This window comes from Vigna unguiculata, chromosome 8 (genome assembly GCF_004118075.2).
Source record: "Vigna unguiculata cultivar IT97K-499-35 chromosome 8, ASM411807v1, whole genome shotgun sequence".
Taxonomy (NCBI): domain Eukaryota; kingdom Viridiplantae; phylum Streptophyta; class Magnoliopsida; order Fabales; family Fabaceae; genus Vigna; species Vigna unguiculata.
The window spans coordinates 29,769,889-29,796,241 of NC_040286.1; the positions used below are offsets into that span (position 1 = coordinate 29,769,889).

Below are 26,353 nucleotides of genomic sequence, written 5' to 3' on the forward strand. Positions count from 1 at the left end.
CAAGTAGTATTATGTAAATGAATTCCTTTTTTGGTGTTCATTTATTTTTTATTTTTACTCTTTAAATAAATCTTTTAAAAAATTTAAAGTAATTACTTTGTCAATTTTATCCATTAAGTGACTTTTTTTAAAATTGATATTTTATATTTGACATTGCCAATGGGTTTCACCCTACCACTCACGATGTTAGCCTTTAAGCGTCTAAGGCCATTATCCTGCCAAAGACTAGGGCCTCCCGCTACTCTCACCACTTGGGTCAGATTTCTCTACCTGAGACTCACTGACCCTTTAGAGTTTCGGGATGCGATCCTTACTTGAATCCTTATCCTAATATATACACTACACGCCACCATGAAGTCTCCCCATGGGACTCATGGAATTACGCCTATCACACCATCAGAATCATGTTTCTCATACATTTCCCACCTCTTTTTGGTCATTCATCCAATTTTCATGTTAAAGCATCACGAAACCACAACCCATGATGAATCCCATACCAAGCATGCCAATTTCGTTCATAAAATCCAAACACCCAAGCATATTCACTCATATCATATTTAAGAGGAATAATCAAAACAATGCATGCAATAAATCATTTAACAGCCAAGGAAACATAACACCCACTCGCACACTCGCTCAGGCGAGACGCTGACCTTCCTGATGCAGCGGATTCTCGCCCAAGCGAGATAAGATAAAGGGGTCTTCACGCATTCTCGCTCAGGCGAGATGCTGTCCTCACAGAAAACAACGAATTCTCGCCCAGGCGAGACGCGCAACAGTGGAGGCTTCACGAGATCTCGCTCAGGCGAGGCCTTCTCGCCTGAGCGAGACCGTGTGTCGCTCAAAACGGGAAAGGGCCGCCTAGGCGAGTTCTCGTGGCAGGGAGCACTCTGGTACTCTCGCCTAGGCGAGACGAGCTCGCTTGGGCGAAATTAGCAGAGTTCATCACTGTCCACCCACATGCAATGGCGGAAACCGCCCAGATCCACTCCCAAACACACATGCAACTCCATTTCATCCAACAAAAGCACACTATACACGCATACAAACAGACAACGACCAAAAACAACCAAGAATAACTTAAGACCGATGAATCTAGCTTCCCTTACCTCTGTTTTGGAGAGCAACTGAACAAACAGGTTCGAAACTACAGGCACCACAACTCTCGGAGCTAGAGCGGAGCTGAAACATGAAGATCCAGACCAAAACGGGGTTAGGAGATCGAGCCCTAACTTACTCCGAAGTGCTCAACAGCAAGGAAAAGGGGAAGGAGTAGACTAGAGCCCTAGAGTTCGACTTACCAGGAGTACAAGATGGTTACGCTAGCTTGGAAATGGAAGATGGTATGCCCTAGCTGAACTTTGCTTCGTAGAGGGAGACAAGGAGGAGCTCTGCTTCTGAAAAGGGAGACCAGAGGCATGAATGAGTTCTAAAGGGGGTATAGGGGGTCCCTTAGTGGGTGGCCTTGGGCCCATGAAGGGGCCAGGCCCAAAACTTTACTAAAAGGAAAAAGGGGCTTACAAAAACAACTATCTATAATAAAAAAATTATTTATGCAATAAATAAAATCCATCTATCATAAAATTGTAGCTTTTTTTTTAATTTTATTATTATAATAATAATAATAATAATAATTTTATTATTTTTTGTTACTATTAAAAAAATAAATACATATGTTTCTATTATTAATAATAATAATAATAATAATAATAATAATAATAATAATAATAATAATAAGATAAGAATGGACGGTATAATATAAGATGAATGATAGAATGCATTTTTGATGTAGTAGACATTTTATTTTATTTATGTTCTTTAAATCTAATATATTTATTTAAAATATCGTAAAAATCAATTAAAATAATTAGGAAAATTTTATAGATAAATATAGGAATTTAAATTTAAATTTCCAAAACCAAAATTAATTTTATTTATTTTAAAATAAAATATAAAAACTATACAAAAACATTCGTAATCATCATCCACACAATAATGTTCCCTATACTCTCTCCAATTAGAATAGCCTCATCATCACAATCACACATTTCACTCAATTCAATTCCCAAAAACATTCAAACCAAATCATCACCACCTCAATTTTCGCCACACCATAAAATGCTCATTTCTAACACGTATCACCATATCACACAATCTACCCAAACAAAAAAAATAATAATATCATCATTCCATTAATTTCTCCCCCTTGGTAATTTTCTTTTGTCACTTTCAAAAGGAAAAGGGTAAATTCATTCTGTGTCACAAAAATTATCGTACCATTCGGATTTTTTCATTATTTCTTTAACGAAGAGAGAAGTGATGGCGAAAGGAGAAGAATGAAAACATGAAATGTTTTTGTGGCTATTGTTTGGTGCTACGAAAATTGAGGCTATTGCTTTGCGCCATGTGGATATCATATTAATCAACCCTCTCCACTTACACCTCTTTTCTGGTCCCACTCACAACACATTCTCATTATAAACTGTGCTCGTGATTTCCTTTATTGTTTTTCAACCCTAATTTTTAATTATGCCATGTTGTGTTGTATTACAAAGAGAAGAGTAAGTTTTTTAATGAAAATGTAAAAGAGAGTCCAGATTCTCTACTTATTTTTTTTTTACTGTTTTTTTTTTGAGCATTAAAGATACATACACTGTGCTGTCATTTTAAATATCTTTTTAATATATTTTAAAACGACAAAATTAGTGGTAATCAATATATTATGGAGACATAATAGAAAAACAATACAAAAAAATTCAGTAAAGAATCCAAATTCTGTAAAAGATGTGTTTAATTTAGGGTTAAATATGTTTTTGGTCCCTCAAGTTTCAGCGAAATTTGGAATTAGTCCCTCATCAAAACTTTTGACCAATTTAGTCATCCATCTTTTAAAATGCATAAATTTAGTCCTTTTAACCAAATTTTGTTAAGTTTATCTGACGTTTCAAGTGCATTTCATGATAATATTTAAGTTAACATTGAAGCAAAAATGTGTCAAACAGTATAAATAATTTAAATACTATCATGAAATGCGCTTGAAATGTCAGATAAACTTAACAAAATTTGGTTAAAATGACTAAATTCACGCATTTTGGAAGATGAAGGACTAAATTGATTAAAAGTTTTGATGAGGGACTAAACCCAAATTTCGCTCAAACTTGAAGGACCAAAAACATATTTAACCCTTTAATTTATCATAAAGTTTTGATGTGTGTTAATATATGATAAAGAGAATATTATGTTTAGAATAGAAAACCTTCAAAATGTGTCTAAATTATCATAGAAAATTGACATGTGTGGTGTGTTAGAGAAGAGATTAGGTTTAGTGTTAGAAAGCTTAAAATATTTATCTAATTTATCATAGAGTTTTGACATGTATTGTGTGTTAATGAAGAGATCTGATTTAGTATTAGAAAGCATAAAACACGAGTCCACTTTATCAGAGTTTTGACATATGTTGTATGTGAAAGAGAAGGTTTGGGTAATGAAAATATGTATCTAACTTATCATAAAGTTGTGACAAGTGTTGTGTGTTAAAAGAAAAATTAGGTTTAGTATCAGAAACTTTAAAACATGTGTCTAATTGATCGTAGAGTGTTGACATATGTGTTGTATATTAAAGAAAATATTATGTTTGTTATTGAAAAAAATTAACATGTGTTGTACGTTAAAGAGGAAATTAGATTTATTATTGAAAAACTTACAAAAATATGTGCCTAATTTTTCGTACCTTTTGTGTTAAATATGTTTTTAGTTATTAAATTTTAATGCAAAATTTGAAATTATTTATGACTGAAACTTTGATACAATTTAGTCTTTAAACTTTGAAAATGAATAAATATAGTTCTTTTAACTTAATAATTTTAAATTTTTTTGACGTGTCAAGCGGTCATTGGAACTAACATTTGAGTTGTTTACATCGTTTGACACATTATAATTCAAATGCCAGTCTAGAACGTTATCTAACATGTAAAAAAAAAAAAAATTAACACTTATTAAGTTAAGAAAACTATATTTATTATTCTTAAAGTTTGGAAATTAAATTATATTAAAATTTTGGATCAAATTTTAATTTTAGATTCAAATTTAGAGACTAAAAATATATTTAACGCATACATTTCTATGTATTGTATGTTAAAGCCAAGATTAAGTTTAATATCCAAAACCTTAGTGTATGTTGCATCATAAAATTTTGACATATGTGATATGTTAAAGTGGAGTTGGATTAAATACTTTTTTCTTATCAACTAGTATTAAAAAGCATAAAACATATATCTAATTTATCGTAAAATTTTGATATTTTGGAAAACAATCTAGAAATCACACAACAAACAATTCTCAACATTTAATAATACATTGAATCATATTAAAAAAAAGTTGAGAAAAAAAAACTCTAAAATGTATACACCCATTTCACCAATGGTCAATGATATTTTAACATCCAATAAATTTTTACACCTACTTGATATTATCATTCACTATCTTTTACCATTTTTTTCCTTTTTTTTTACAAATACAAAAGTTTTCCCATTTTACTCATAAATAATTGTTTTCCTTCACCAATTTTACCATATAGAAGAATAGGTACAAATGGAAAAAAGAAATTCTGACACGTAGTTTAAAATGAGACAGGTAGAATAGAAGGAAGAGGGTGGTAAGAACAACATTAGTTTTGTTTGGTGCAATCCATGAATGTGGTTCACACATACCTTACTTATTTATTACGCTTCTTTCGGATCTTGCCACTTCATCTACTACTACTATTCTTTATGATTTAATGTTCAACATTTCTTCATGACGCATTCACACTCTTCCTTTTAAATTTTTCTGCACCTAAGCAACCACTGCAACCACCCTTTTATATTTCATCTTCCATTCAAACTTCAAACTCAAATTTCACCACCTTTTCTACTTTCACATACATAATGAACATGAACTATATATTTATTTGCAATTTTATAGAAAAAAAAAAACTGATTCTGCCAAAAAGTTCATCATTTTCTTAATCTTATTTGATGGGTTGATGAAAATAATAATAGGGTTCGTGTATTTTGAATGATGAAAATGGAACGTGGAGAAGAATCGCTGATAGATAAAATTTGTGGTTGAAAATGCTTGTGACGTGGTTCGTACTCATTCTTCACCATTTCACATACAGATATTTTTTCTGTTTTTTTTTTTTTTTTTTTTTGTGTACAGAACCAGATATTTTCCACCTCCATCTTAATTACCAACCACTTCTATTTTCTTAGCCCTTATACCCTAACTTTAACTTCCACTTTCTATCAATTTATAAAAAAAAAATTAATTAATTAAACCATTTATTCTGATTAAATTAGTGAAATATATAAACATAAAAAGAAAAAATAAATATTAAAAAAGAGTTCGAGGGAGACGAGGTTTTGAATGCCAAGGATAAAAGGCACGAGAAACAGACGTAGAAACTCAGATAACTGAAAAACCAGAAAAAGTCACTGTTTCAATCAGTTTCAATCAATTTACGTTGTTAAAAGAACACTGCATTATATGAAAAAAAAAAAAGAAAAAATAGTAAGAAAGCATTTTTTTTAATTAATATAAGTAAGAAAACATTTTTTTATTCATTTATTTGATAACGTTATTCTGAAAAGTAATATAAATAAGTGTTTTCTTTTTTGTTACTGTAGAAAAGAAGAGGCTAAGAATAGTGCTGGCAACGAATATTGCTCGTGCTGTAGCTTCGTTATATTAGGTATATAAACATTTTTTCCTCGTGTTTTTTCTTGTTTTAGAAAGGGTGTTAGGCACACAAAATTTTAATTGGTGTGGATACTTCAAATGTTATAAAAGCACGTTTGATTGTTTAATAGGTTATATTTGTAATTAAGAGGTATATTAGTAAAGTGTATACGAAAGAAATAGAAAAAAAAAATGTAAATCAAAGGAAAAAGATTGAGATTTGTTTCGGTTTGAGTTGGATCTAATTCGTGTGGGTGTGTTTTTAACTTGTCATGCACCAATCTGAAAAATAACTAGCTATAAAAGTTGAATCTATCGGCTTTAAAAGTTAAAAATTGTTTAATTTTTCCAAAATGATAAATTTGAAGTGACATTTTGTTTATAGTGAAGTGGATCGATCATGTACCTAAAACAATAGACAATGTTATTAGTTTAATATATTATTACATTAATTATTTCTAATAATTTTATATATCTTACTTTTGACATGATATTGTAATGATTAGAGGTAGTAAATAGTATATTAATGTTTGATTGATAAGATATTTTATAGTTAAGTATGTCCCCGAACAATATTAATATTATATGATTAAATAATAATGCATGGTGGATGGATATGTTATGTGTGCATGCATGTATGGTGTTTAACTGTTACGGGTGAAGATTTGTGGAGCTCACATTTGTAGCCACAAGTAAAACAAAAGGACACAAATAAGCATTGGAAAGCAAAAGGCATAGTTTTTTTTTTTTTTTTGCTTGCGTTACTTAAATATGCTATGCTATGTTCTTCACCAGGGGTATTAATATGAGACACTGTCCCTAACATTGCATACATAACACAAACACGCTCTCTGCAATTTTCGCCTTCTTCTCTCTCAGTTTTTTTCTGAAACTCTATTCACCAAACGGAACAGCGATTTGTTGTTGTTGTTGTTGTTTTTTAAATTAAAGTTCGGAGGAAGGTTGTTGTGGCGATGGGCAAGGCTTGTGAGCTTTGCAATAACCAAGCTTCTCTCTATTGTCCCTCGGATTCCGCATTTCTCTGCGGCGACTGCGACGCCGCCGTGCACGCCGCGAACTTCCTCGTCGCTCGCCACTTCCGTCGCCGTATCTGCGCCAAATGCAACCGTTTCACCGGAATCTACATCGCCGGCGCCACCTTTCCATCCACCTGCACCGCTTGCTCGCCGGAGAAGGATCTCTCCGACGACGGCGATTCTCTCCCTTCGTCCTCCACCTGCGTCTCGAGTTCCGAGTCCTGCGCCACGAAGAAGATCAAGGCGACACGCACGGCGGCGGGGAAGAAAAGGAGGAGGAGTTTTTCGAGTTCGGTGACCGACGACGCGTCTCAGGAAGCGAAGAGGCAGCGGGAGAACGTCGGATCGGTGGAGCAGGAGCAGGAGGAGGTGTTTGCAAAATGGAGCAGAGAGATAGGTCTAGGGTTAGGGTTAGGAGAGACCGGTAACCGCGTGGCGTCGCACGCTCTGAGCGTGTGCCTCGGAAAGTGGAATTTGCTTCCGTTCAGGGTGGCCGCGGCGACGTCGTTTTGGCTGGGCCTGAGATTTTGTGGGGACAGAAGTCTGGCCACGTGGCAGAATCTGGCGAGGTTGGAGAAAATCTCTGGAGTGCCAGCTAAGCTGATTCTGGCCGCACATGCGAACCTCGCACGTGTCTTCACGCTCCCCCGCGAATTGCACGAGGGATGGGGCGAGTCATAGCCCAATACATCGAAGTGTATGTTGTAATCCTATGATTAACCAAAGTGTGGATTTCTTTTCAATTTTCTTTTCCGTTTTCGCATTTAGGGTTAGGACACTACAAATAGTTCTTCATTATTAATGTGTATCAATTGGATCAACCAATTCCGAAAGAAATCAAAACCTAGCCACCCAAGCTTCTAAACGTGCTAAATTATGAATCAAAAATTTCCGATTAAGGTTAATATACTCGACCTCATTCATAAATCTTAATCCAACATTTTCATGAATTTGCCGTTTAACTACATGATTTGGGTGAGTGCAAAACAAAAATGAATGTTTGAGATGAAAGGCAAATGCGTGACAGCACAGATTGTTGTTTGATGAGAGACCTAAACAAAATGAATGTTCAGAAACGAAGGCATTGATGTTGGTGATGCAGGCACGTGTCTGAGTTAGTAAAAAGGAAAAGTGGCATGGCATTGGTAGGTGCCACTTGTTATCGAATCGTGGAAGAAATTTGATGTTTGGTTTTGTCAAGGTTATTGAATCGCTTCTGAAGAGGCACCAACCATAATTGATGTTGCATGACTTAGATAGTTAGATAGTAACTAGGAGTACCAAGTTTCAAAACCACACGTCTGCTACGTTTCTGGTTTTTGGTCCCAGCTTTGGAACCCACAGTTTCTGCCTAGTAATAATGCACGTCAACAACCTGTGAAAAACTAGCGGTTAAAAAAAGCCTCAATCGAAGATATAATTCACATATGTGAGGTCTAAACGTGCTTCTCAAAAGTGACACATGAGCTGGGTCTATGAGTAGCAAAGCACTTCGTTGTGGTTGCAGTTTAAAGTTATTATTGCAAGAATCCTACCAAGAGAGAGGTAGTTGGGTTTTTTTTTTTTTTTTTGTGTTTGTGTTTTTTAGATTCTTTCTGCTCCAATGGGGTTCATTATGTCTAAACCACATGTTTCACTTACTTTAAATTTAAATTCATAACATTGGTTTTGTTGGCATGGCTCATTCTTAGCCATGATTTGATTTCCTTAAAATATTCATCAACTAATGGCTATAAGCTTTCCATGTTTTTAGTGGCTTAATTAATTGCTAACTTAAGAGAGGTTTTTGAGAAACTTAAGATACCATGCCACTGTGTGAGTAGTACTTACCCAGGTCCCTGAGTTGTCCAAATTCATCGTAAGAGTCAAGAGATAAAAGGTTAAATTATTCAAAACTAACTTTAACTTAAACGAATCCATCATTATATTTTATTGTAGTTTCCATTTAAACCAATCAATCCTTGAAATGGGGTATATCAAACACGTTATCTTTACTAAATATATATAAAAAAAAGTTGTACGTGATATATGCATCATGTTATTTATGATGTGATATTTAAAACTTCAAATTGTGTTGCTTTTCCTCACACTATTGATTCCTCTTAAAAATGTCTATAAATCAATAATTTTGAGATCATACAATTTTGTTAATTTAAACTCAACAAAATATAAATATAAGGAAAAATCCACGTTGATAAATTTAAATATAAATAAAATTAAATTAATTAAATCTTATTCAATACTAAAAAAGGCTATTTAGTAAAATAAACAAGTTTTTATAATTTAATTGATTAAATAAAATTTAACCGATTAGATCTTATTTGGTCTAATAATAAGTAATTACAACATTTAGCAAATTTTAGGGGTTAATTAATATTTGTTTGGGTTGTGTTTCTTGTATTTTTCATACTATTTTTATCTGGTGAATATATATATATATATATATATATATATATATATATATATATATATATATATATATATATATATATATATATATATATTACATGTATTTTTTGTGGTTTTTAAAAATTATATCATGAAGATGTCATTATAAAAAAAATGGATTTATTGATCATCAAAATCTGTTAGTAAATTATAAGAATTTGTATGTAAATTAAAATTGTTGATGACTTATTGATAATAAAAAAAATTGTCGATAAAATGTTCGTTAATAGATTTATTGACGAATAGGAAAATCCATTAGTAAATATTTATCCATAATTATCGACAAATTTTGTTTGAAGATGAAACATCTATTAGTAAATATTACGATTTGGTCTTTTTCTTTCTCTTTTTTTTTCTTCCTCCCCCTCCACCACCGTCGTGTTCGGTCTTCTTGTTGTCGCCGCCTTGGCCTTCGCGGCTACGACCATTGTCACCATTGCCTTCTCCTCTTCGTCTTCTTCTTTCTTCTTTCTTCTCCTCCTCTTTTTCTTCTCTCTTCAATTAATTTATAACAAATATTTCGTCATATTTGATAATAAAACTGACACTTGTTTTATCAATGAATTTATATATAGAATTACTGACAAACTTTTAAAAAATACAATTATTGACAAATTTACTGATGAATTTTAAAAATTGGAATTACTAATAGATTTAGTAATGGATTTAAGAAAATATAGTATTATCGAAGGATTAAAAAATTCCATTATGAACAAATTTTATCACAACACGGTCAAAACTCAAAGTGAAGATTTTGACGCTCATTTTATCGACAAAATATTTGTTGATAATAAACATCATAAGTTACTGATGAATATAGATTTTGTAACAACCCAAATTTCTTCTAATATATATAGTCATTAAGTACTCAATAATCATAAGGTCTTTGTAATATTAATAATTGGAGATGAACTGATTCATCCGACAATTCTTAAACTAGACCATACTGTATTTCAAAATACATTCAAAATGAACTCATAAGTATATCAAAACATAAAATAGGAACTTAATATAATTTTTCTTTTAAAAATTAAACGAATTATCTAATATATTCTTATACTAATCCTTCAATTTTCCGTTCTAACTCCCGTGCTACCGTCAACTCCTAACACTGCTCCCACATATAAAAATATACGATCATCGCGTTAGAAAGAAAACAAGATACATAAATGCAAAGGTTGTCAAAATTTGATTGTCACTATCATTATCCAGAAAAAAATAGTAACATATCAAACTAATTATGAATAGTATCGAAGTATATTTGATAAAAAATAAGCTTTTGAATCATCTTGTATCGTTTCTCCATATATTACTACACAAATACCTACTTAGTGACTATTCTCTTATAAGCCCAACATAAAAACTCACATATGCATTAAAAAAAGAAGAAGCTTAATATGAAAACAATAATAACTCATAATAAATATTATAAAAATACATCTTTGCTAGAAATCAATCCTTAACTTAGTCTTTCTTATTTTCCCATTTATACCACTTCATTACTTAATTCCAACAACTCATTCAACAATAAATTTTATTACATGAATCAGTCCAAAAATGTAATTAGTTCATATTCATCAATTCAAATACCATGTATTAGTCCACATGGCTCAACCCAATGGCTTAAACAAACATCATTCCAAAATGACTCAACAACAAAATAAATATAGATTCTACTTCCGAAAGATTAGTGTATTGAATGAACTCATGAGACTCTGCACATGTCATACTTACCACCATCCCATTCTTTTTTACAACATGTATTGAATGAACTCATGAGACTCTGCACATATCATACTTACCACCATCCCATTCAACAATAAATTTTATTACATGAATCAGTCCAAAAATGTAATTAGTTCATATTCATCAATTCAAATACCATGTATTAGTCCACATGGCTCAACCCAATGGCTTAAACAAACATCATTCCAAAATGACTCAACAACAAAATAAATATAGATTCTACTTCCGAAAGATTAGTGTATTGAATGAACTCATGAGACTCTGCACATGTCATACTTACCACCATCCCATTCTTTTTTACAACTTGTTATCAAATGGAACTCACGTATTTCCTTTAGTCATGACATGGTTAACCTCTCTAGCTCCCTAAGTATATAATGTCTATTAAGTGAAGTCTCATTTGACTCTCACTACCTAGTTATCTTTCTCTATGTGAGTGAGTTAGATACCAGTTGAATCATGATAGTTTCATATAACAAATTCTCTTCAATACACTTTGACTGACCCTAGATTAGTAATTTTCCATTAGAAAACTAATTTAAATTACTATATCACAACCAAAATTTCTCAAACAAGCATACATCGATGGACACAACTCAATCAATCATCATTTCAAATTGAGGTATGAAAACATCATCATAGATTTCTCTAACATAAAATATTTAAACTCTATAAATTTCTTGAGAAACTCATACTTGTAATTGATTGCACTCGACATGTAATCGATTACCAGAGAATAACATATGTATCTATGTTCCTAATTTACTCATCAATCAAACAAAATTTCAAAATCACAAGTTCTAACTATGTAACTCAAATCAATCAAAATAAATTCATAAATTTTTCAACAATAGATACCTCAATAAACTTGATATTGCTTAATAACCTTAGTAACTCAATTCCTCATATATTCTTCATATATTTAGATTCAGATTTTTCTATGCTTGTGCTCTCTTTAAGCCTTACCCTTCATATAATAATAAATTCATAAGTATAATCATCTCATTGCGTCAAAGACACTTAAACAATCAAACCTAAAAAAATCACTTAGTCATGCAATCATAAAAAATCACATCCAATCAATAAAGTGTTTACTCATCTTACTCTTTCATCACTACTTCCATACCAATTTCGTAACGTGACAACATCAACCATAACTCAACATATCTAAATGGATAAAGTTACACCCCCACTTGGGAACTTCATAGTACAAACCCAAGAATCTCTTTCTCTCACAAATTCTTAACTTTCTCTCTGGATCAAGGGAAATATCATCATTATAAATATTATACATTAAACTTATACTTCTCTTAAGAAATTATAGTTTCTGCAGCAACATTCAAACATAACAAACATACCATCAATTAATATCTTTCCAAAAATAAAACATTAGATTTGAAACAAAAGAAACTAGCTTTTCTTATCTAATAAACTTTGTCTAACTTTACTCTCCTCCCCTAAACGGTGTCACACGCAAAAAAAATCACTCTATCTACAAAATCAAAAGTTCGATCAATGAGACAATATGTAACTAAAAATGAACTAATGTGCAAGGGAAAACGGATTATTTTTAAAGAACGGATAAAATTTTTTAAACCGTTAAGAAAAATTGACAAATAATTTTAATAGAGTTATTTTCGTAAATTACTTTAGTAGTTTTGAAAGAGAAAAAGGAAGTTTTTTTCATTTTTAAAAACTAGATTTAGATTTTCATAAGAGAGAAGGGATGTCTGAAAAAATAAATAAATTTATGGTTCTAACATATTCATTACTGATGAACATTTTAATTGATAATAAAATTTCTAATTTACATGCATTACAAATTTTATCTCTCAATATAATTTCATCAATAATTTAATATTTTTTTCGTAGTGTGTATAAAGATACTACTAGAATTAGATGATAGAAAATAAAAATATAAAAAAGAAAACTTCGAACTTACAAGGAGAATTTTTACGAAAAATTAACAAAGCCAATAATTAGTGTTTTATATTTTTTAATATGAAAATTTCTATTTACACCACGACCGTTCAAAAAAAAAACATTTATAAATTATTTCTTATGTAATTTAAGAGATTTTTTTTCGTCATTTTGAAATCGATGCAAAATATGTAGTGTCCCTATCTTAGATCAACTTTTTGTTGATAACTTAATATAATATATAATATTATAATATAATAATAATAATAATAATAATACTAATAATAATAATAATGGTAATATAAAATTGAAATGTAGTAACTTATCAATGTGAATCAACTATTAAATTATTCACGGTGAAAACTATGAATGTTTAAGAGGTTAAAAGCTTTTTTTTTTTTTTTTTTAAAGGGGAATAGGTTAAACGCTAAAACAAAATTATATCGGGTGATTTTGTTTTTATTAACAAGGACAATTTTTTTTCTTAAATTTAAAAATATTAATAATCATTTATGCACACTATTATACTACTCAATTGAGTTAGATTCTTTAGCCAATGATCAATAACCAATGGATTAGTTTGGAAGAAGTGTATATTCATATTTAATTATCCAAGCGTTTATAATTTTAGAGAATCATTGAAATCTTATGGTGCAATTATAAATTTATATAATGTTTTTATTAGAAAAAAAGTTACCTTGTTAATTTGCTGAGATTTTTTCTTTTATAAATTGGCCTTAGTAATGTTATTACCTTTAATTTTCTATAAATATAAATAAAAAGATATACATAGTTGTTTTTCTTAAGTACAAGAAGTGTTAATTTCTTTTCATCAGACGTATTTATAATTACTATTTTTCAAGCTAAACTCGCAAACTTATTTTTAATTTATTCTATAATCAATTCTTAAAAAATAGTAAGGTCATTATTGTACAATTACGTTTTTGTTAATTTTTTTTTATTTCAATAATTAAAAATCATTTCGTAGTCTAACAAAACTTTTGTTATAGTAAAAGAAAAGTGGATACACAATAACACTTGTGTTTCTACTGGTTAAATATATGGAAAATGATTTTTTATTATTAAATTTTGATAACTTTCTCTTATAATCTTATGTGATATCTTTTAAGTGGTTTTTCATTTTTCTATTTTCTCATTCTCAATATTTAAAAATCATTTAAAAAATGATACATCATATTATAAGAGAAAGTTGTCAAAATTTAGTAGTTAAAATATCATTGTCCTAAATATATATATGAGATTCACTATTTTGATGTACACAATTTCTTTTTTCAGTTTTACACTTTAATAAGTAATCAAATTTTTAAAATTAAAATAATTACCTTATAAATTATCATTTTTTGAATTTAATCTTTTTTAATTTGACTATTTTTTTTAAACTTAACCATTTTTTTAAAATTAAAGTAACTATCTATAATAACAAAATTACCTATAAAACAAAGAAAAACTATATAAAATGAAATTGTAAAAATTATTTATATTTATATTTATTTTTATAATTATAATTTTATTTTTATTTATTAAAAAAAGTGAATACATGTATGTCATGTTTTTTTCACTAGCTTAAATAAAGAGATTAAAATTTAATAATTTTATTTTATTTTATCAAAATAAAATACTTAAAAAGTTAAATGAAAGTAAATTCGGCCCATTTAATTTTTCTCTAAAAATGAAGAAATTTCCTATAGAAACACAAGGTAGGAGTTGGTGTCCATGATTTTAAACTATTTAAATTAGAAAAGAAAGATACCTATTTCTAATGAATAAGAGGAAACACATTGAAATCATCTAGAAAAATTCATGAAAAAAAGTTACCAAAATGAGAAAAATTACTTCTGAATTAAGAAAACTGTGCTGAGTGTAGAGAAATGGAATCAATCAAACTCAGCTTTGAGCAGAGACAATCTTGAATCTTCTGTTCCAAATTCAAAGTGGTTTTGGCAACACAACATTCCATTTTTTCACCACCTTTCAAAGGTTTTGCACTGGTTTGGTCTGAATCTTCTTGTGTTCACAATTTCAGCAAGCAGAATCTTAAGCTTGATGCCAAATGGCCCTGGCTTTACATCATCAACATTGCCAGATTCTGAGCACAACAACTCTTGTTCTTGTTCTTCTTCCTCAGATTCTGAAACCTCTGTGGTATTATTTGTTTCTGAGTTTGAACACCACTCTCCTTGAACCAACCCATTGGATGATCTGTTAAGGATCAAGTCATCAATTTTCTCCATAACCACATCACCTTCACCGAATGGACGAGCAAATGCAGCACCAGTTTCTACCATTGTATCATAGTGTGACATATCAAGAAATTGAGATTCGGATGGATCAGTGTCCCAGAGACCGTACATTAGATTATTGTCCACAGTGGTGTTTTGGAACTCTTTGGAGTTACACAACACTGTGTGGAAATATGACTCCACAGGGTAAGCCACATTGGTGAAGAACATTAGAAGTTTTCTCGGTAAATTGTCCCACCCTGTAACACAGTACTCCATGAAGGCTCTTGTAAGAACCATCCAGGGTGAACCTATTAATGAAAACTGACATGAATGAGAAACCAATGACTAAAAATAGTGCTTTTTCTTTAAGAAAATTATCAGATTCTGTTTGAAGGTAAACTCACCTCGAAATAGCTTGAAAGCATCTGGGGTATCTCTGGATTCCACAGCAAAAAAAAGTGGACTATTCTTTTCATAATGTAAACTTTGGTCTACCACAATTTGATTAATGTCTCGTTGCCTGCATCATCAGATCATCGACCATTTTGTAAATCTATTAGATGAATGGTGGAGATATTTGAAAAGGCAAATTTTTCACACAGATATTACACTCTCGGTTCCTTTTACCAAAAATAACATAATATAGGTTTTATTTATCTAGATAATACACTTTTACTGTGCTAGTTCAGTATACAGTAAAAATGTACTATCTGAGTAAATAAAACCAACGGTATGCTATTTCAGTAAAAATAAAAAGAAATTGATAGTATGCTATTTGTGTAAAAAATTCTTGAAAAGGCTGGTTCCTTTATTCTGTCATACCATACCAACAAGAAAGGTTGAACACATTTTGATTAAGATCATAATCTACACCTTTTTGAGTGAAAATGATGCATAAGTTAAGAAAGAAACCTTGGTGTCATGCATCTTTTTGACAGCAAGAGTTGTGAATTGTGATTAGATGATTTCTTTGTTGAAGTCAGGTAATGTAGGTCTCTTCACTATAGATACCAAATAAAGGTAACTCCTAACTTCTTTATTTTAGCAGTTAATGTTATCACTATGATTATTTGATTAAAACTTTACTCTTATAATATGCATATAGTTAAGGAAATAAGCTAGACTTTAATGTGATGACTACTTACTCGTTCCGAATTGTCTTGTTAGTGTAATGAATGAAGTTGACGTATCTTGGCAAGAATGTGAAAGCATGAAGGATATCTGCACAGAAATAAATAAAACATAGTTGATTTAGTGTTCCATTGAAGGCACATTGACAGATATCTCAGGCTCTAAAATCAGAGTTTAGGGCCTTGGTTATTACAGTTTATGAAACACCAAGTACTATGTAGGTGTTAAGAAGAAGATCATGAGAAATTGCATATGTTAAATCATTGTAGCATCTTTGATGGATCATTTTCTTTCTAGATCTCAACATAACCACGCAAACTAAGAAAAGGGCAATTCTAATATTTCTTGTAATCTTTAATGAATTCAGAGCCAGCCCTCTAACATTTCAAATTGACCTGAATTTGGAATTCAACTCATGATGCATACTATTAACAGCAAGAAAACTTCAGAGTGCAAGTTTTTATAGCAGGTAAAAATTTGCATCATTGAGACTTACCATCCTGAGTCATGAGAGGATAATCTGAAGCACTTAATGTGATGAACCAGTCCCAATCTGAGTTCAGTTTAAGCAGCAAAGAAGCAGCATGCAGAGGAGCAGAGAGAGCAGAAGATCCCATTCTATTTATGGCATAACTTTTCCCAATGACATTCACATTTCCAAATTCTTCAAACACCTTAATTGACTTAACTGAAAGGGCTAAATCCATTCTTTCAGACTCAGAGGAACGATCATCAAGCTGAAGCAGGTACTGGTTTCTTGGATGGTACACAGCCTTCAACAGCCTCAGCATCTTCTTCTTCTCTCCTTTGGTGCCAAGAATCCAATATGCAAGCACAGGAGGGTACCCTTTTCCTTTTGATACAACATGCTTAGGATTCAAGTGCCTTAACTTCGAAACTGTGGAATGTGAAACATTTGCAGTATTCAATCTTGAAACTGTTCCATACAGCACCAGACACACAACAAAAATCAGAAGATACAGACCATAATCTAATCCCCTACATGGAAATTTGGATGTTCTCATTTGGATGTAAAAAAGGGTTCTAGAAAGATTCAAATTTAGGTAAACTTGGTTGCCATGAAGAAGTTTATCTGTTATGGAAACAGATTATCCTGCAGCAACAAAATTTGCCTTTGATCTGGGGATCTGATGCATGGATGAAGTCCTCAAATGCTGAAAAATCACAGAAAGTGTAAACATGGGAGACAGAAACTAAGGTACATCAGAGAAAAAATTGCTTTTGTTGTATAAAAACATCATATATTACTTCTTCTTTTTTCATTATTGCAGCATTTTGTTTATGAACTGATCTTGAAAAGTGAGAGGAGTAAGGTAATAAATCAGTGTAGAAGGTGTGATTGTGATTGAGAATGGAAAAAGGTGAAGGATGTTGAAACTTGTACCTAACGTTTGAAAACTTGAACTGGAAGGAAACAAAAAGCATGGTTGCAACAGATTTGAAAGCTTATTATGACCCTTTCTGAAAACAATAAGCTTTTGTTGGTTGAATAAATTTGTGAAAATGGTATGTTATGATAGGGAATTTGCATGTACAATTTTTTCCCTAAAAAAATGGCAGTGAAAATGATTAATGAATATTTTGTTTTCTTGTTCTTTGATTTCTTGAAATGCCTCTTGTTAGAACATCAAGTAAAAGATTCAAGAAGAAAATGTTGAACTCACAAGTTAATTCAAATTTATACCGTCTCAAGTTAATTGATATGAATCAATCAAATTCAATTCAAACTCTATAATGACCGATCCACATAATACCAAATTAAATAGAGTATGTGTTAAAACAAACCTAATTTTTTACATATAAAATAAAATTAAAATAAATCATGTCAAATCAAGTTGGATTTTCTTACTACTTATATAAAGAAAATGTAGAAAAAACTAGTTGCAAAATCAAGGATTTGTTTTTTGAAATCAAAAATATTAAATGTTTTATATTTGACATGTTTGTTTTTATTGTAGAATACTCTTATATAGCTTTTCAATTTATAGGCAGTATATTATATTATTGCCTATATTTATTTGGATATATTGGGTTGATTTTTATTATTTTAAGAAAAATTCTAAATTAATCGATTCAATTTGTTAATTAAACCGATTGAGATCAAACTTTTACGGTCTTTCCAATTTGTTTGTTCTTTTTAGGATGATTTTGTGGTTTGAATATTCGTTTACCAATCAAATTTTTTTAATAAAATAAATACGTTACTTTTTATATCTATAAAATTCATACAAACTTTTTCAAATAGTAATTTTATTTAACCAAATAAATTTTTAATTATTTTTGAGAGAAAAAAAATCATACATTAAATATTTGGACAATTATAATTTTATTATTTTAATTCAAAATTATTAAATTATAAAAATATAAAATTTTAAATTATAAATTATATTATGAAATTATAAATTTTTTAAATAATAAAATAATAAAATGATATGTAACAATGTTGCACCAATACTTTAATTTAGGTTATGTATCCGTATCCGACACATATTCGTATCCGATACTTGAAGATACTTTATCGATATTTATCAATGGAGTATTTAATTTATAAGTCGTAATAGACTATAAGAAAATATGTAAATAATGACAAATTTTAGTGACAAAAAAATAATTAGTCATTATAGTGACCAATTTAGGTACCAAGTTATACCCTAAACGTTATTGGCAACTAAGATAGTTCAAAAAATTATAATAGGTCTCTAAATTGATAAATAAAATAGTTTCTATTATTAATTGATTTCTAAATTGATCACTAGCATTAGCTACCAAGTTTTTTTACTACCAAAATAAGTGTTCTTTAATTAGAAAAATTGTCTCTAACATATTTTTTATTACTAAAATTGGTCATTATTTATGAGTTTTTTGTAGTGGTACTTTTATGATGACAATATTTTTTATGATATATATAGTTTTAATTTGGATTCACACCATAACAACCATATATTTATTATGTTTTTTAAGAATTATTGTACGTTATTCCTATTCATTGTTAATATATCACGTATTGTATCTTATTATTTTCAAAATATATGTATCGATAGATCAGATACATGTTGTATCTGATACGCGTATTGTATTCGTGCCCTATAAACAACAATAAAACAAGTGACAGGTAAGGGTGGGCAAAAAATCGAATTTTTCTGATCAATCCATTTTGTCTATAATCCAATCCATTTAATATCCATTCTATTAAAAATCCAATCCATTTAAAATCCATTTTATTGGATCTGGATATCAATCTAATCTACATTTTATATATTTTATGGATTGGATATCCATTCTCGAAATCTAGATTTTCAAAATGGATAATCCAAAATATCCAATCCAAATTTTCACTTTATATTTTTTATTAGGTTAGGTTAAAGGTTGAGACGGAGTAGCCAAAATTTAGTTGTATTTGATTGAGTTGGTATGACCCTATACAAAATTTGGCCGAATTAGGCCAAATTCTGTCAAGTCGGTCCCGATTGAGATTTGACTCAGCTGGTCTTGGACAAAATTTGGAAGTATTCGGCCAAATCTGTCAAATTATTTGGTGTCAGCCCTATGGAAACAAATTTGGATCCACATCCATTATTTGGATCCAAAATGGATGTGGACTAGATTTTCGATAAGGCTGACACCATAGAATTTGACAGATTTTTTGTCGAGGCCAACGAAGCCAAATTTCAACATGAGATAAACTTGGATGACTTTCGAACGAATTTCGGTCGGGGACGACGTGACCAAATTTGGGCTAAGGTCGACTCAACAAAATTTCAGTCAAGATCGACTTGACTGGATTCGATTGAATTTGGCCAGGGCCGATTTTGCCTCATACGACACATTTTTGGCCAGAGCCGACTTGGCCAAATATGGCCACATTTGGGTCAGGGCCTGATTAGTCAAATTTTGGTCAGGGTTGACTCGACTAAATTCGTCAGCCGGGACCGACTTGACTGAATATGGTCAATTTTTGATCACAGCCGACTAAGTTGAATATAGTCAAATTTCGTTCGGGACTTAGTCGACCGAATACAGCTAAATTTGGGCAAGTGCCGACTTGAACAAAATTTGGTCATGACCAACTCGACTGAATTTGGCCAAATTTAGGTTATGACCGACTCGCCTAAATATGACCAAATTTCGATCGCGATCAATTCTGCCGAATACGACCAAATTCAGACCAGGACCAACTCGGCCGAATTTCGGTCGTGGCCGACTCCGTTGAATACAGCCAAATTTCGATCGTGACCGACTCATTTGAATACGACCAAATTTCAGCCTAGGTCGTCTCAGCCAAATATGACCAAATTTGGGTCAGGGCTGACTCGACCAAATCTCAATCGGGGCCAACTCAATTGAATTCGACCAAATTTTGACTGGAGCCAACTAGGTTGAATACAGCCAAATTTTGGTTGCGGTTGTCTCGGCCGAATACGGTCAAATTTTGTCTAGGTCGACTCAGCCAAATGCAGACAAATTTGGATGGGGATGAACTCAACCAAATACTTCCAAATTTTGTCCAGGACCTGCTGGGCCAACTTTCGATCGAGACCGACTTGACAGAATTCGGCCAAATTTTGTATAGGGTCACGCCAACTCAATCAAATACGACAAAATTTAGAATAGTCAGTCTCAACTTTTATCCTAACCTAACCAAAAATATAAACTAAAAATTTAGATTGGATATTTTTTATTATCCATTTTGAAAATCTAGATTTAGAGAATGAATATCCAATTCATAAAATATATAAAATATATATCAGATTGATATCCATATCCAATAAAATGTATTTTAAATTGATTGAATTTTTAATAAAATAGATATTAAATGGATTAAATCATAGAAAAAAATAGATTGGATTATAAAAAATGGATTTTTTTGCCACCCTTGATTAGAATTTTGTGACACATCTCTTCGCATATTGAATGTCAGAATAGAAAACCAATAAAAAAATATTGTCTGTCAACATCTAAACACTTTTTTTCTAACATCCATGTAATGGTAGCAGACATCTGCAAAAGCTTCAAATTACTGTTGTTGCATAAGGTTAGCTTTCCTATTTTCGGTAAAATAATGTCCTTTCTCTTCCTTCTTTTGATCAATAAGAAACTATTATCTGAAGAAGGATAAACAGCAAAGAAGAACCTTAGTTATACTGCAACCAGTAAACCAAATCACCATTATTTTATGAAAGAATCAAGTATTTCAGTGCAATATTGTGACATGTGCGACGTGGGACGTGAGACATAGGATGTGGGACGTGAGACGTGGGACGTGAGATAGAGGACGTGAGACGGTGAGACGTGAGACGTAGGACGTGGTAAGTCAAACGTGAGACAACGTGGGACGAGAGACGACGTGGGACGTGAGACGTGAGACATGGGACTTGGGACATGGGACGTGAGATGTGGGACGTGGGACGTGCGACGAGAGACGTGAGAAGTGGGACATGAGACGTGGAACGTGGAACGTGGAACGTGGAACGTGGAACGTGGGACGTGAGACGTGGGACGTGGAACGTGGGACGTGAGACGTGGGACGTGGAACGTGGGACGTGGGACATGAGACGTGAGACGTGAGACGGGGAGACGTGAGAGTCGTGGGACGTGAGAGACGTGCGACATGCGACGTGAGACGTGAGACGTGGAACGTGGGACATGAGACGTGAAACGTGAGATGTGAGAGACGTGAGACATGAGACGTGAGAGACGTGTGACATGCGACGTGAGGCGTGACAGACGTGAGACATGCGACGTGAGATGAGAGACGTGAGAGATGCGACGTGAGATGAGAGACGTGAGAGACATGCGACGTGAGACATGAGACGAGAGACGTAAGGCGTGAGAAGTGAGACGTGCAACGACGTGCAACATGCGACGTGCAACGTGGGACGTGAGACGTCCGTAAACACTAAACCTTAAAATTTATATTCATAAACTTTAAACCTTACAATTTAATTTAAAATTTCAGAAGTTTAATAAAAGAATTGTTAATGTATCCATAAATTTGTACTAACAAATTTAAATTATACTCTTGTAAAAAAATGTATTAATAAAAAGAGATTAAAAACATATAAAAGTGAAAGAATAAAAATATGAGGATAAAAGTAATAATTAATGTTTATTTAACACATAAAAATAAAAATTATGAGGATAACAACAATAATTTATATTTATTGAACTCTTAAATGAGCGGAAGGAAGTAGAGGATGATATGAAAAGTTAAACTAAGGATGGGAAAAAATCTAATTTTCATGATCCAATCTATTTTTGCTATGATTCAATCCCATAATATTCATTTTATTAAAAATCCAATCCATTTTATATGATTTGGATATCAATCTGATCTACATTTTATATATTTTATGGATATACTTATGGATAGTATATCCATAATCTAAATCTAGATTTTCAAAATGGATAATCCAAAATATCCAATCTAAATTTTCAGTTTATATTTTTTGTTAGGTTAGGCTAAAGGTTGAGACGGACTAGCCCAAATTTAGTCGTATTTGATTGAGTTGGTGTGACCATATAAAAAATTTGGCTGAATTAGGTCACATTCTGTCAAGTCGGTCCCGATCAAAATTTGGCCCAACCAGTCCTAGACAAAAATTGGAAGTATTCGATTGAGTTCACCCCGACCCAAATTTGATTGCACTGGGATGAGTCGACCTAGACAAAATTTAACCGTATTCGCTCGAGACAACTGCGACCAAAATTTGGCTGTATTTAGCCTAGCTGGCTCCAGTCAAAATTTGGTCGAATTCAATCGAGTTGGCCCCGATTGAGATTTGGCCGAGTCGGCCCTGACCCAAATTTGGTTGTATTCAAATGAGTCGGTCACAATCGAAATTTGGCCGTATTCAACTGAGTTGGCCATGACCGAAATTCGGTCGAATTCAGTCGAGTTGGTTCCGGTCAAAATTCGGTCGTGTTGGCCTCAACCAAAATTTGACTGAGTTGGTCTTGGCCTGAATTTGGTCGTATTCGACAGTGTCGATCGCGATCGAAATTTGGTCATATTTAGACGAGTCGGTCCTGACCTAAATTTGACCAAATTCAGTCGAGTTGGTAATGACCAAAATTTGGTTGAGTCGGCACTAGCCCAAATTTAGCCGTATTCGGTCGTGTAAGTCCTGGACGAAATTTGACTATATTCAACTTAGTCAGTTGTGATCGAAAATTGGCCATGTTCAGTCAAGTCGATCCCGGCCGACGAATTTAGTTGAGTCAACCCTGACCGAAATTTGACTGATCAGGCCCTGACCCAAATGTGGCCATATTTGGCCTATTTGGCCAAGTCGACTCTGGCCAAATTTTGGTCGTATTAGGCAAAATCAGCCCTGGCCAAAATTCAGTCAAATCCCGTCAAGTCGATCTCCACTGAAATTTTGTCAAGTCGACCTTGGTCCAAATTTGGTCACGTCATCCCCGACCGAAATTCGTTCGAAAGTCATCCAAGTTTATTCCATGCTGAAATTTGGCCTCGTTGGCCCGACAAAAAATCTGCCAAATTCTATTGTGTTAGCCCTATGGACACAAGTTTTAAAAAATTTAATTTGAATTTATTTTATGAAAAATAGATTTCGGATTTTGAACTTGATTCAAATATTTAGATCTGGATTTAAACTTGATCTAAATATTTGAATCTGGATTTAAACTTGATCTAAATATTTGGATCTGAATTTTTAAAAAATCCAATCTACTTTTTTTGAAAAAATGGATTTGGATCGAAAATCTAATCCAATTATTTGGATCCAAAATGGATGTGGATAAGATCATTAAAAATCAAATCCATGATCGCCCCTAGTGACAGGGATGACAACGAGGCGGGGTGGGGACGAGTTTCGCTATCACATACCCATCCTCTAAAAAAAATTCATCCTTATCTTCACCGGGTAACAGTATAATCTCGTACCCATACCCGTACCCGTTTTCTAACTACTTCAATATTAATTTTTATAAAAGAAAAAAAATATCATGATAAAGGAAACATAATAATCAAATATTCAATATTAGGAGGATGGTTGTTTCTTCGATATCAAATACTTTGAAATAAATTATAATTGTTTACATTTTAGATTAGAATACCAAATAATATTTCATGAGAACCAAAACATTTATTAAATTTGAAAACTGCAAACAATAATGAAACTCACTTGATAAAATTAAAAATTATTTTAGAAAATATAAAAGGAAAACAAATATTCAAATTAAAATATTTTTTAAATGTTTCTTTACTTCAATTTTTTAAATTGTAATGAATATCTTTTTTATATAATAATAGTTATAATACATCACTTGATCAAAATGACACAAAGAACAAATAATAAACATAATAATAAAATTTTGACATGGATCTTGTATCTTTTGAACTCCAATATATGTTGGATAGTGATAATATTCATGGCAATTACATCAAATTTTTATATTGTAGTAAATAAAAATTATTTATACAATTATAATGAAAAAATTACAGTATGATTGATAATGAGTTAAAAAATAAGAAATAATTAGATAAAATATATTGAAATAATATTCTACACGATCAAAATAAACAATAAATAAAAATATTAACAAATTAACAAATGTGTGTCTTAGAAATAATTTGAGAAATCATTGAAATAAATCGCACAAAGGAAATCAAATGTATAATTAAGGGTATGATAAAAGGAAAAATGCCTTAGAGATCTAAGTAAACATTTCAAATATCAACATATATACTCAATTGTTGAAAAATAACAAAAATTGTTTTAACGAAACAAAAGAGAAAAAATGAATAATAATAAGTAAAACATTTTTTTATATTACCTTAAATTGGGAGTATTAAACATTTTCATGTGAAAGGAAAATATACAATAAATAAAAATATTAAAAAATAATAGAAATATTGAAGTGTGAGGAATAAATTTTTTTTAATTGACATACATCATTTTAACATAATTACATAAAGGTTATGATAAGATGAAAAATATATTGATGATATGAATGAGTTTCATGACAAACAAAATAATTAAAAGAAATAAAAAATAGAAAGTTATATATATATATATATATATATGATTACTTAATTAATCGTGAATATTTTAATAATTTGAACGGGGATGGAGATATGACGGAAACGAATATTATGGCGGGTATATATATATATATATATATATATATATATATATATATATATATATATATATATATATATATATATATATATGATTACCTAATTAATCTTGAATATTTTAATAATTTGAACGGGGATGGAGATATGACGGGAACGAGTATTATGGCGGGAATATGTACATCCACATACTCATCCCCATACCCAATTGAAAAAGTCGGAGATTTCTCATACCCATACCCAGCCAATGCGGAAATTCCCCGTCAAGATGATGATGAGTTCCTACAATACCCACTGAAATAGATTTATTTGTCATCTCTAAATAATATGACAATATAATAACCACATAAAGCACTCAACCCGCCACATAACCAAGTTAACAATAAAAACTCAATTACAAAAATTAAATTTATTAAGTACTCAATATATCACAAAAATTATGGAGAACTTTATTGAAAATTTCCAAATTTGTAAGGAATTTAAAACATAATTAAACCTTAATAATATTTATAAAATTTTGAAAATTTTCAGATAAAACATAAACAAAAGACACGCGTGAATAGTAAGCTTTCATACATGTTCATAAATTTTTATACTTTTCAATTAATAAAAAAGTATATTCGAAAATGTTAAAAAAATTTGCTATCACAAAAGATGTTTAAAAGGGTCACATAGTAATTGATTGGGCACGCAGAATTGGAAGTGGTATTTGAGTTGGCAAAACAAATCTCAATCTCAACTCAAGCCCATCAAATTCACCAATCAAAAGATAATTAGCAAAGCAATTTTAATCACTAACCAACCAATCATTAATCCAAGCAAAGCAAAATTGGATTCAGAACAAAAAAATAAAATAAAATAAAAATAAAAAAACAGATAAATAACGATGTATATATATGTATATATATATATATATATATATATATATATATATATATATATATATATATATATATATATATATATATATTATATTTCAGCAACAA

General features: G+C 31.1%; 2 protein-coding genes across 3 annotated transcripts; one reads left to right on the plus strand and one right to left on the minus strand.

Moving 5' to 3' along the window:
- Positions 1-6,508: 6,508 nt before the first annotated feature.
- On the plus strand, positions 6,509-7,629 carry LOC114193746 (B-box zinc finger protein 32). Its single transcript, XM_028083662.1, has one exon. It carries the CDS (start codon positions 6,693-6,695, stop codon positions 7,434-7,436), a length of 744 nt encoding a protein of 247 aa, XP_027939463.1. The 5' UTR covers positions 6,509-6,692; the 3' UTR covers positions 7,437-7,629.
- Positions 7,630-14,577: 6,948 nt separating this feature from the next.
- LOC114193875 (beta-glucuronosyltransferase GlcAT14A-like) lies at positions 14,578-17,720 on the minus strand. 2 transcript variants are annotated; one of them, XM_028083844.1, is made up of 5 exons: positions 17,649-17,720; positions 16,740-17,418; positions 16,258-16,333; positions 15,517-15,632; positions 14,578-15,420 (listed from the first exon to the last, which is right to left on the minus strand). In XM_028083844.1, the coding sequence occupies exons 2-5, from the start codon at positions 17,266-17,268 to the stop codon at positions 14,852-14,854; spliced, it is 1,290 nt and encodes a 429-aa protein (XP_027939645.1). In that variant the 5' UTR covers positions 17,269-17,418; positions 17,649-17,720; the 3' UTR covers positions 14,578-14,851. The 2 variants fall into 2 exon arrangements, with proteins under 2 accessions (XP_027939645.1, XP_027939644.1); XM_028083843.1 differs by lacking the exon at positions 17,649-17,720 and adding an exon at positions 17,513-17,595.
- Positions 17,721-26,353: the final 8,633 nt, after the last annotated feature.

Bases quoted from the DNA above. Each gene is read 5' to 3' on its own strand.
- LOC114193746 (XM_028083662.1), top strand. From the start codon at position 6,693: ATGGGCAAGGCTTGTGAGCTTTGCAATAACCAAGCTTCTCTCTATTGT.
- LOC114193875 (XM_028083844.1), bottom strand. From the start codon at position 17,268: ATGAGAACATCCAAATTTCCATGTAGGGGATTAGATTATGGTCTGTAT. The intron at 16,334-16,739 runs GTAAGTCTCAAT...ATTTCTGTGCAG, and splicing joins TCCTCTCATGACTCAGGATG to ATATCCTTCATGCTTTCACA. The intron at 15,633-16,257 runs GTAAGTAGTCAT...CTGATGATGCAG, and splicing joins AACAAGACAATTCGGAACGA to GCAACGAGACATTAATCAAA.